The 13,251-nt window shown below is 34.4% G+C and overlaps 1 protein-coding gene across 2 annotated transcripts in view; it reads right to left on the bottom strand.

Moving 5' to 3' along the window:
- Positions 1-850: 850 nt before the first annotated feature.
- Positions 851-13,251, bottom strand: part of LOC145678501 (protein CREG1-like) — an 81,431-nt gene continuing 69,030 nt past the window's right edge. Inside the window, exon 6 of one of the 2 annotated variants that reach the window (XM_081748716.1) lies at positions 851-2,699. In XM_081748716.1, coding sequence (XP_081604842.1) covers positions 2,590-2,699 — 110 coding nt within the window. In that variant the 3' untranslated portion in view covers positions 851-2,589. The remainder of the gene's footprint in view (positions 2,700-13,251) is intronic. The other variant, XM_081748715.1, reaches the window with a different exon arrangement.

Below are 13,251 nucleotides of genomic sequence, written 5' to 3'. Positions count from 1 at the left end.
GTTACCATTTTCGAGAAAAAATATAGTTACCATAACTTCTGCAATGACCCTCGTATTCTAAATGATAATTTTGTTCCGCTAGATCTAACTACTACATTTTCAGATCACTTATTGCTAACAAAATTAAATTTTTACTATTTTTACCATTTCTGTCGAAGAAATTTATTCTAACAACTCTATAAATAACACGTTCGAACTAGCAAATTCATTGTGTTGACCGATTTGCCATTTTTCTTTTCTTTGAGTGACCGATTATTATCCTTGATTATTGAACTTCTCATGTTTTTTCTTCAGAATTGAGTAATTGAATACTTTTCTTGTGTTATAGCGGGAAAAGACAAGTGGAACGTACTTTATTTCTCCACTAAAGTTGAAACCTTCCAAAGAGCCAAAAAATTTACCAGGCAAAATATTAAGTAAAAAAACTTCGTTTTATTTTCAAAAAGACTTTTTTTCAAGCACCTATGTTTCTAATTAAGAGTGAATTAAAATCATAATCTGTTGCTCCGGAAAAATCAACACTTGCATCGAGGATCGAACCAAATAATCCACACAAGAAGGAAAGCTGCTAAGCCAACTTTCCGCACTGAATATTGAAGAGTGTTCCAATAAGAGTGGAATATTTACTTTTTTTTTTTTTTTTTTACATAATAAATATGGATGTGTACCATTGCAATAAAGCATATAATGCAATATCTTACGAACACCTATTACCTTTTCGGCACATTGTTATACTTCCAATTAAAATCTCAGATCTGCTTACCTTGTAATCATATAAAATATCTTGATAAATATTCATTTTGTATATTAATTTTTGAGAGAAGGTTAATGCTTTCCTCTTATACTAAAGAGCTAAGGACATCTTCAATACTGTTCTCATTACTTGTTTATTACAGGTGAATGCGGTACAATGAAAAAAAAATCACCATTCCATTCCCTGCTATAACAAAATCTGGCCATTCTTTCGGTTTTCTTTTGTTCTAGATAAGTTAGAATGTGCCATATTTTATGTATGCAGGTACTAAACCTAATTTTCATTTCCATGAACACAAACGGAAGCTTTACGAATTCGCGAAATCTTCAAACGGACAATTTCACATTTTCATTTGCTGTTGAATTTATGTCTACACCGCTCATATTTGCTCCTCATATGTATAGAATTTAGCAAGTTCCTAACGTTACCCATAAACACTCGTCAATTATTATATAATTATTAAGATTATGGACTATCGATGCTAACTATTTCTAGGCCATTAACATATACAAAGTATTCCATTTTCATTTCTCGTCGAAATGAATAGGATTTTTATAGTTTTACAGACTTCTATTCTCTTAAATTCTCTTTTCAACTGAAATCAAGTGATAAATTTGACATAAAATAGTTTTGTTTTCACAGTCTTAGATATACAATAAATAAAGATAATAATAGTTATGAACACATTCATAAAAATAAGAAATTTTGAATATATATCTACTAATTTTAACGAAAAATTAATGTGTGTGCAATTCAATAGACAAGAAAGTAGGATCGCGTCAGTAATCCATCTGAGAAAACTAGGTGACAGATGAAAGCGGAAATAAGATATACATAATAAATGGAAACAAATAAAACATATCCATAAGAAAACTACTTTTTTCTTTAGTAAGGTAGAATGTTAAAATAAAACAAAACATCAATACAGAATTTTATTGCTTTACATTTTGCAGAGATCAACATAAACCATGTCCAAATATAATGCTAGTATGAGATTTGTACTGTTGTTTTGTGTTTAGTTACTCTTTTTAGTTTTGACATATACTGTAAACTACAATTTTCAAATAATTCCAAAACAGTTGTTCAAAATGATTTCAGATGTTGAATTGGAGGTATATTTATGTGTTTAAAAGTATCACCTACCTTCTTTTTTAAAAACTCTAGACAACTGAACCCGTAGCATGTTTTGTCATGTAGTCTTAAAAGGATTGAAAAATACTCATCCTATAGATGAATAAGAGTACAGTGCTTCTTGAAGAGAAGCAGTCGTTCAATTGTCCTTAATCTTGATTGTACATTGTATTGTAGTGTTCAAAATTAAAATAAAAGGTATTTTATATTTAGTAGAAACAATATAAAATGACTTATTTCGAAATTGACACTAATCAAAGGAGAAAAGAACATAACATATGAGTATTACTCATTGAGAATGTCAGTATCTCAAGAAACACACATTTTGCAGAGTAAAATTATGAATGAACTTGTATCAAAACTTTCAGACTCGTAATGGCAGTTTCAAAGTATTCTCACATCAGAGCTTGTCATCATTAGAGTTTGCACCTTTGATTCAGTAAATGCAAAAGAACCAACGATAAACTAATAAATGCTTTTGTGAGTATTCGAAGGCAAGTTTTAACTTAAATGAAACGAGTGAAGTGTTATGATACTAGACCATTCTTTTCTCATGACATTCGCTGTACAATGTCTTATCAATTCATATTCCAACTCTACACGTTCCTTTTTCATATACTGTACTTTCGTGTAACTTTTCCAAGAGGTAGAAATTCTGATTCAAAGTAATATCTCAGTTTTCATGATGTGACGGTACGTTTTCTTTATGGAGACGCAGCAAAGTAATCTGGAACACTGATGAATTTTGGTGAACCATACTCGTCCAGCAATAGAATCTCCTTGATCTTCATCTTGGCAAAGAACCAGTTGTGTTCTGCAACGAGAAAAATTATTTGTGGCACAATCTCACTCTAAGAAATGTATTCCAACTTTTAATACGTGAAGAAGGTTTGCTAATTTTATAACCAGCTACCGACTCTGGGAATAATGTTTTATTTCTTCTTTTCTCTCAAAGGTAAGAATGAGCAGAATGAAACAAAAGAGCTTAAATATAAACTCAGATGATTAGCACAACAGGTGAAAATCTTGGTAAGGTACAATTGTAAGTATTTTATCTGAAGTCTCCAAAATTAGATAGTTGCATTGCTGATTTTAGGAACAAAAACAACAAAACATGTGAATTTAAGACTATTATATTGCTATCACGCACACTTAATTTGTTGAACATTTGAAATGTACAGGCATTAAAACACAAACAAAACAACATTTTTTCCAAATAGGCCATTTCCTGTTTACAGCAAAGTGTTATAAAATGAGTTAAATATGGTTCGAAAGTCATTCCTTGTACGCTCTAATTACCTAACTCAGGGTATAATGAAGTTTTAAATAGGTTCAGTCATACTTAGAGATAACTGCTATAAAATAAAATAATTAGTATATTGTTTGAAAATCATTCGTTGTACACCTTAAATACATTTGACTTAATAACTTATAGGATGCAGAATCTATCCAATACCTGAAAAGGTATTTATTAGTTTATTTCATAGGCTTACAAGCAGTGCTTAAAGTGACATCAGATGAGGTGGCGGTATGGAACAAATATGACCCTTCATAACACCTGTACATTCATAATAATCATAATAATAATAGCTCTTCCTCTTTGCAATAATGAGTACTTGCTAGGGAGCCTAGTTTCCTTCCAGTTACACCTATGCTTTGGATAAGTTGTAACACTACTCACCAGAGTAAATGTGAGTTGTACTAGCAATGAAGAACGTTGAAAGAGGCGATTAGCAAATGAAGGAGGCTCAGTCTGTAAGAGCCTTCGCATCGTAACGCAAATAATGGAACAAGTAATTATAAAGATCTGCTAATTCTCGCAAAATACTGTCAAACACAAAATTTGAGTTGCGTTTAAGCAAACAATTACGGAATGAGGCTCCAGGGACCCCAAAATGCGCTGTCATTACTCGTATAACTTTCTTTTACTCTTCGCTCATGCCCAAGGAACCGATTTCTCTAGAGGCAACTGGTCCTACCTGGCAGGCCGTTCGTACTCTGCCTATGTAGATGGAGCGAAGGGGAATGCGCTCGTAGCTACACGATTCTTGTTGCAGAGAGGAAAATTTTTGAAACATACTTTGACTTCCCCCCGCCATCCCTCTTATGGAGGAAAACTTCCCTTTGGTTTGGGGAAAGAAGTGAATTTCTTCGGCTGTGTCGCCAATTTGTCATTAAGTCGTGTGGTCTTGGCGAGTGAAGATCGTAGACAACCTAGAATGGTTAACCAGTCGGTGCATAGTGAAGCCCGTGAAATAATTAAATGTAGCAATCCTGTCCGCATCCAACAAATGAAGGGTCTCGGCTACATCAACTTATCTCTCCTCTTTCGAGGGAGGTACGGGAAAGCACATACTATTGACAGCAGCATCATAAGGTTCACACTCGAAATTAAAAGGCTCTAGTTCCGGCAAGGAACTGAATTTCCATTCTCTAAACTCAATGAACTTAAAACTTTTTAATATCAAAATATAAAAGTGTAAAAGGTAAACGGCTTGCAAGGCTTAGGCTTTCTATTGTTGAACTAGCCTTTAGACTTCTGCCTCCAAACTGATTGTTGAGCAATAGTGATTACGAAGTGAGGAAAGAAGCAGAGGCGGTATGCTTTCGTAAAAATTTTGCTTGACCATATCGGTGATCTAAATGTGGAAGAACACGGATGGTACATTTACTTAAACATCGTATTTACAATAACATATTGATCCAACGCGACCTATAAGTGGATTAAAACAAGAAAACACATATATGTTCATATGTTTTTTCGACTCGTTTTCAAGGCTTTGTAGGTAATTTCGTCTCGTCTCTAGTATTTAATACTTAATGATTCTTTCCAATTTCATTTCCATTTTCAAAAACTTCTTCTGGTCTCGTCTCGTGCACAACACTAATTTTCTTATATAGTTGTAAACACAGAACTCCAGACAAAATGAAAAGAGTAGTTTTAATTTAAAAAACAGCCCTGTCAATACCAGAGACGGATCCAGGTTAAACATTTTAGGCGGGCAGTACGGTAGTTAGAATTGTTTGAGGGGGGATGGAATCGCCCTAGCATATGTTGAAAAAAAAATCAAGAGCACAAATTCTGCCATTGAATAGGGTGATAAGGGAACTATTATTAACTTTTCAAAGCAGCAGCAACAAAATCTTTGATAGTATAAACATAGTTGTTGACTCAATGCTAACATCGTACTAGATGTGTAAAATCTTTTTTTTGTTTCTACATGCAAATTACAATTTAAATATGTTATTTTTACCGGTATGCCATACCGGCCGATTTTCTAACTTTCGGATGCATAACCGGCTCATACCGGCTCACTTTAAGCACTGCTTACAAGGATAAATCAGCTGCTTTTGAAAATTCTCACGTATGTTATTTTTGTTCTCAGAAAACATAAACAAACAAAAAGAATAGTGAAGGAATAGAGAAATGTCTTAGAAACCTCTCTTCAGATTACGTGATTATCGATCTCATCTTTGAGGTCGGGAGATCGGGATAATATTCAAAAATGCATGTGTTCGGATTACACACTAAATTGCACATCTACGTCTAATAGCCTAAGCACGGAGATCCAGTAACGAACAAAACAACCACAACTGTAGAAGAATGGGCAGTTCTCGTGTGAGTTAAAACAGCATAGTGAAACATTTTGTAACCACAATATACTGTATACTGCTGGACATAAAAATACACAGCCAAGAAAAAGACATAGGATTGATCCCACATATGTAGAATTTTTAGATGACGGAAGAATAGTAAAATGATTAGCAATGTAGTTAAGAGCTGTTTTAGTTTTTCATAAGTGAAAGGAAATAATGAAATGCAACTCACCCCAATCATATATAATATTATTCTACAACAAAAAATATGAACCAGAAGAATTTTCAGTGTTGCCATCCATAGAAATTGCTTTGCTGTCAGAATAACATTTCCCCCCAAATCTAAGTTAAGGCAGCGACTAGAGGAATGAACTCAGCTGCATTTGATTACGTATCGTGTTGTTTTGGAATCCCACAAACCATCTTTTAAATATTAGTTATATTTGGTTTGTAATAAACAAAATAGTTTTAATATATAGTTATTAATCTGACTGTGTGATTCCATTTGGAATCACAAGCTTTCTTGTCTTTCATAGCGCATATATCGTTTCGAATGATTCCAAGTTGTCTCATACGTTGTAGTTATAGCGCCCTGGCAGTATATGATTTTGAGAAAAAAAATGGGTTTTCTTACTTTCTTAGACTTCAACATATAATCCATTAAAATAAAAAAAAAATCTCCATTTCCAAAACATAATTCAGGTCAGAAAGGGTTAACACTAAATAATAATGTTATTTAAAAAGTGTTCTACAGGATACCAAAACAACATGATACGTAATCAAATTTAATTGAGTTCATACCTCTAGTCGCTGGCTTAACTTAGATTTTGGAAGAATTTTTATTCTGGCAATACTGTAATTTCTATGAATAACAACACTGAAAATTCTTTAGGTTCACATTTTCTGATGTAGAATAACATTATCTATGATTGTGGTAAGTTCATGATCTCCTTTCATTTATATTAAAAAAAAAAAAAAAAAAAAAGCAAAAGAAAAGTGGTAAATTTTGTATTATTTTTAGTAAGTCGGGCTCTTAAGAGACTGATCATGTGCAATAGACATGTCCAATGAAAACAGCAATCGAAAGCAGGCCAGAAAGACAGAGTTGTGGTGGCGGGTGGATCTTTATGGTCCAATATCTCTTCGTTCAATGCAGGTTTCCATCTTGATTTTGAAAGAATTGTGGCAAATTCAGACAACAGATTATTCTTCCACGACAACGATACCCGTATTAGATGGAATGAAGTCACTGTAATGTGAGTATGGAATCGATTCTTTCAGGAGGGCAGCATAAAGGATCAGTGACTGCAACAACAGGCCAAGGAGAAAGACGTCTTGTGGGCATGACTATGGGGGATCGGAAACCCACATCTGAAATATTAATGCACCAATTCTGTAATGCACCAATCCTCACCAACAGTTCAACGTTGCCTGGCCGAGTTAGGAAAATATTTTCAGTGTTCATTACTATGACTCTCTTCGATTACACATCATAGGAATGTGCATCTGAAATGTTGCTAAAAACGCAGCCCATGTAGAGAGAAAGAGCACGATATCATCTTCTCGAACGAATCCTGCTTCTGTACGGAGCATCATTATGGACGTGAAATGTATCTGGCAGCATAATGACAAAAGGTTGTGAGATGTCTGCATTGTGCATTGCCATACCAATTTAGCACCTGGAGTTATGGCGTTGGATGCCATTTGATTCCGTGCCTGCTTGTGTCAGATATACATTGACGAGTCTTTGACAAACTAATGATGTACATGTTAGTATTAAACCAGGTTATTTTCTCTTTACTGTAGTACTACATGAAGCCGCTTTCCAATACCATAACAGGCTACTGATTGCAGTATGGAACATCCTGTAGTTCGTGACTTGATAAGATATTGCACTGCATCCTTCACCGACGCGTTCGCTTGATCTCTTGCGGATTTAATTCTCCTTTTCCATGATTGTACAACGCCTCGCACATCAGACATCTTTCCCAGCTTAACTTCATTAATTAGAGTTTGAGATTTTGTGTGTTGCTTCCTTATGCAATACCAAGGTTAAGAAGAACGTAAGCTAGAATTAATGTGGACTCTAAACCATTTAAGAGGTTTAAATCTGGTGGAGTTGATTGATGCATAGATCATCATCCAAGATCATCCGTCGCATTATAGAACGTTTTCTGATACCCTATCTCGTTTTCAAGAGAGAAGGATTACAAGGAATTCAGGGGCTTTCAGCATTTATGGCCATAGTAGATCGTCATATATGAGGGATGACGTCCCTCGGTCCTCACACTGTCCGAGGAAAGGGAAAGAAAACAGGATGGAGAAGGAAGGAAGCGGCCTGGACCTATAGTATGTTAGGTACCATCCAGGCATTTGCCTGGTGTGGATGAGGAAAACCTCGCTCAGAATGGATGACCTGAACAAGCTTTTACACTTTTTCGACCGAGTGTCTCCACCGGGAATCAAACCCGGGACCGCTCGCAGCAAAGACGAGAGCGTTAGCAACTACGACAAGCGGGACCACCAGAAGAATTACAGAACCTCGGCACCGGTTCTGGCCACTTTATTCGAAGAGAGTTTTCAGACACTTGGCTTTCCAAAGCCCAGGATAACAAACCAGGTCGTATCCTCTTTGTACCTTGTAATGTTGCAGCCATTTTCTGAACGCCTATGCTGGACATATTTGCTACTGAACTCTTGGCTTCTGCTTAGGATTGTTACACATCGCAAAGAGCGGGAAGTTACTTAAGTAATGACATTAATTTTATTTTTGTTGTTGTTGCACTTCCATCAATGTAGTATAAGAACGATATTTTAGATAGAGACTTTAGGGAATATAATCATCTTGTTCATAAATCTAAAGGATAATGTTAGAGAACTCAAAACTGTCTTAATCTTTACCATTTTGCTCCTTACGAAGGAACCTCACGAGTTACAAAATGGCCAAAACACTAGTTTAGATGTCTGCATTCGTAAAGTATTGTGTGGAACTCTTATATCGATTTTCTCGTTGACATGTAGGAGACAAGTTTTAACTTTACTATGTCACTCAGGGCATATAGAGCTATTTCGGAATCTCGTTGGCTATATCCCCTTCGGAACTCGTAAGGTTCTCTCTTAGATTAAAACAAATAAGTAAAATAAATTCTTCCCATTGGTAATGAGAACTCCGAAACTTAAATCTTCAGCTGAATAGAATGTGGGTCTCCTGGATCAAGGGCGTGCACGTCAATCATTTAGCCATGTCACTTTGATCTATAATATTTTAAGTGCATTAACTAATTAAGTAGTAGAATACAAATGTTTTGTACTATAGATATATTAACAACTCTTAACAGCTCTTAATGTCAGAAATACATGTCTTTTGTACTCGGAGTTGAGAAAAGTAAAAAGAAGTCCCTTCTTTTGTACTGTAACCTAAATTAAAATAACGTATCTTTCCACCGAAGGATACGGTGTTAAATAATTCATCAGTTCAAAACCATAGACTTCAATCTTTCAGCGACAAACGTCATGTGCTTCATTTTTACTGGCCCTTCTGTACAAGGATGTTATAAAATAGAGGATCTGCCCTTCCAACAAATCTTGAAGCCATACGTCACAGTTTCGTCACTCCATCCAATAAGATCGCAATGTTTTGAGCCAACAAACATGGCGGAAACCAAAGTAGCTATTCAGACGATGGCGGAAACGAGAGTAGCCAATCAGACGTGCCAGTGCTCGGTTGTTTTTTTCACTTTATTGATTTAGTAGGACCAAGTTACATATGGGCAGATCCTCTATTTTATAACATCCTTGCTTCTGTAAGTGTCACATGGTAGAGTCGACGAGTTCCTTAATGGATACAGAAACTGATATGATAAACTACACTCGAAGCTTGAATTGCTTTTAACTAGACACAATTCTATAATGTGCTTTAATGTTGTAGAATTCAAAAGTGTATTATTATTATTATTATTATTATTATTATTATTATTATTATTATTATTATTATTATTATTATTATTATTATTATTATTATTATTATTATTATTATTATTATTATTTGTTACTGTTTTTGTGCCCGACACTTCGGCCGGCTATACACGACAGGTTAAAATGTGTTCAATTAAAAGCTCTAGTTGCTCATTTAACTTTTTTCTTAATTTGTAAACCAATCAACATGATGTTACATCGTGACAAGAATAAATAGTCTCGATGCCTATCGTCCCCATCAAATCCTAATCATTTATCCACTGATTCATTCATGAGGTCACACAAATATTAATGCTAAAATCTAAATATAGTTACTGCACTTCTTTTATTTTGAAATAATTAAATTGAAACAATACAGTTCTTAAGCTGCAATTATATCGTCACAATAGTTTTAAATCTGAAAATTGATTGCACGCTAGCCACATCTATTAGCATCAAGCTCGCAAAGATATAGGATATAGCGACATTTATTAGCGTGACTATTTAGTTAGAACTTATCGTGATGCACTAAGACGTTTGTTTCTATAAATATTCTTATTAAATATCATACTTTGGATTTCAACAAGATAGCATTGGACATCACTTTTGTTGGTTTCAAAGATCAGAACATGGATGAATGGAACCCTAAATTTTTCTCTTATTATAAATTTTGTGGACCAATAGTCCAAAACACATGGAGTCTTTTCTAAAATTTATGTTGTTCCTTCTCTGGTTGGCTGTTGGCCACAGACGTGCATCTCTGACTTAAAAAAAACAAAACGTTACCCCCTTCATACACTCCTAGGAATCTCGCTTCCACAGTACTTCTTTCCAGATTGTAAATAGACCTAATATGTATATGCCAACTGAGGTTATATACCGAGTATATCTGACAAACACAGAAAGAAACATTCGTCAAATTCATAGTTTTGTTAATCGCTGAGATGAATTGTAACACTCTCTACACCTTTCAAGTACAATTTTAGCTCCCATCGCCATGGAGAATTGGGAAGGAGGGGCGTAAAAAATAATATATAAAAATGACCTGTATTAATGTAAAATTCATAGTTTTCGTTCTCGCTGAGAACAGTAACATTCCTGACGCTGTTGAAGTCTAAATTTAGCCCCCATTGTCATGGGGGGCTTGTGAGGAAGCGTTTAAAATATCATGTCCAAAATGAACCAGCTTCAGAAAAAGTACTAAAAGACAAAATACTACTACTACTAGTACCACCACCGCAAATATGATAATAATAATAATAATAATAATAATAATAATAATAATAATAATAATAATAAAACACTTGAAAGCAGTAAATAATTTATTACTATTATCTTTAAAAAGAATTTTGAAGTCGTGTCAAATCGAACAAATTATTAGTTAATATAAAATTATTTCGATAGTAATTAAATGAATCATTAATATGTTTGGTTTGGCACGACTTCAAATAAAAGTTTAAGATAATAGTAACAAATTATTTTCTGCTTTCAAGCGCTTTATTATTATTATTATTATTATTATTATTATTATTATTATTATTATTATTATTATTATTATTATTATTATTAGTAGTAGTAGTAGTAGTAGTAGTAGTAGTAGTAGTATCGTATGACTTTTAGGGCTTTTATTATTTTATTGCTTGTTAATACCTTTTCTGAAATCGGTTCATATTTTTTTTGATAGAAATTTCTTTTTTTTTTTTCTTGCATTTTAGTGTATTTTTCAAATCGATTGTTTCTCTTTTAAAAACAATGTCTTCTGCTTTTTAGTGCGTTTTTGAAGTCATTTATTTTTTAAAACTAATTTCATTTTTCCGTTACCCAGTAGATACCTAAACTACATGCAGGAGAAAATCCAATAAAATGGTTCTCCCTAAGAAACATTCATGAAGAAATGCGTAATAACTAATTATCAAATTATTGAAGTATTTTTTTATAGGTAAAAGCTTTCCTTGAGAATAGTTATTACATTAGTGAAAACTGCAACAAAATATTACGTAGTCTAAAATGTGGCTATCCTTTTACGCATTAGATGGCGTTAGTATCCCAAATCGCAAGATATATGAGTCGCAGCGGGTCCGCTCTAACATCATTTAACAGCTGATTGTAGAGACTAATAGATACGCAAAGTTTTATAATTCCTGGAATCAAACGCAAGGTATTGCGCTGTGAAGATGAGTGGATTTTCTGAAAACTGTGCTACATTTTACAATTTCGTTTTGGTAAATATGCAAATTTTCTGAAGCAGACATTGTCAACTCATTGTAGCTATGACAATATACTCCTTTCATTTAGAGATATATATACGCCTAGACCCATTTATTCACAAACTACTGAAGGAAATTCAAATTCTTCAATAATTAATTTCCTTTCTTTCTCAGTGACAACATTCATACAGTTCTTATGCACTTTTGATATATATCATGTGTACTTTGGCTATTTTAAATGCCTATTTTTAGTTCTGGTTTTACTAATCATTTGTCTATGTTTCCTGTTTGACGTGTCTAAATACCCGCCTACTAACAACAAACATTTAGGTAGTCACGATTACCCAGTGGTAGAATGTTTACATGTTGTGCCAAGAATCGGAGATTTGATTCCAGGCCAAGTGAGTTTAAGGTGGATGATGTTGAGAGAGAGGAAGAGAGATTTAGATGTGAGGACAGAGACAGATACATCCATATATGCGAGGTTAGAATTGGAGAAAAAATGATCGGACCACATCCTCATTCTGAAGGAAATTGCGATTTTATGAAGCATCACAATCAAACATTGTCAGTAAATCATGTAGATTGCGAGAAATAATAGCTTTTAGTTTTACTTCCCACGTTTATTTCTTATAAGTTAAAGGAGATTAATGTTTAATAAAAGTGAATGATTGTGAAATAAAGAAATACTCTTCTACCTGGAATCGAACCCAGGACCACCTGTACCAAAGACATAAAGTAGCCAGTAGACCAGCAAAGAGTGCTTGTAGAAGATCGAGACTAACGTCCAAATATGACTTTCCATAGATTACAATATAAACTTTAGATCCTTCACACTCCTATACTCTTTTACCGGATTTCGTATTTTTATTAATTTGGATTACCACTTTATGAATATACAGGGTGCAACAAAAAGGTATGGCAAAATTTTAGGGGTGGATTCCTTATGGGCAAACAAGTAGAAAAGTTACGGCCATTGACCCGCCTGATGGTGTGAAATATTCACATACCGGACGCCCCTCAATGTAACTCAATTTGAGCCTCAATAGCTCAACTTGTAATTAAGCTAGCAAGATAAATTTGGTATCGATATCTCCCAGAATGATGATGCTTTTCACTGATATACATTTTCACCGGTGGACCCAGAACCAAGGACAAGTTATCCAATGCATCCAGAATATGGGTTTCCAGGAAGTCTCGATAGGTGTTTCCCGTCAGCCTCTGCGGGAGTATTGTAGGACTAGTAAAGTGTCATCGGCAATACCGCACCACACATTGAGAGCTAACTGTTGTTGATGTCTCCTGGGACTGACCACATGAGGATTATCGTCCGCTCAAACATCTACATTATTGTAATTGAAAATGCTTTCTCGTGTGAAATGAACCTCTCATCAGAACGGCATATTGCTGGAGATGTCACTGGAAAAAAGCGTATCTTAATTATCTTACCAAAAGTATCACCCTAGCTTAATTATGAGCTAAGCTATTGACGTTCAAATTCAGTTACATTGAGGGGCGTCTAGAATGTGACTATTTCACACCGTCAGGTGCCATAATGGCCATAACTCCGTAACGATGCATTTCTCGACATATGGCCACATGAACTTT

Source organism: Thermobia domestica, chromosome 2, assembly GCF_964235325.1.
Source record: "Thermobia domestica chromosome 2, izTheDome1.hap1.1, whole genome shotgun sequence".
NCBI classification, from domain to species: Eukaryota; Metazoa; Arthropoda; class Insecta; order Zygentoma; family Lepismatidae; genus Thermobia; species Thermobia domestica.
The sequence above is the reverse complement of the archived record's forward strand: the minus strand, read 5'-3'. Positions and strand labels throughout refer to the sequence as shown.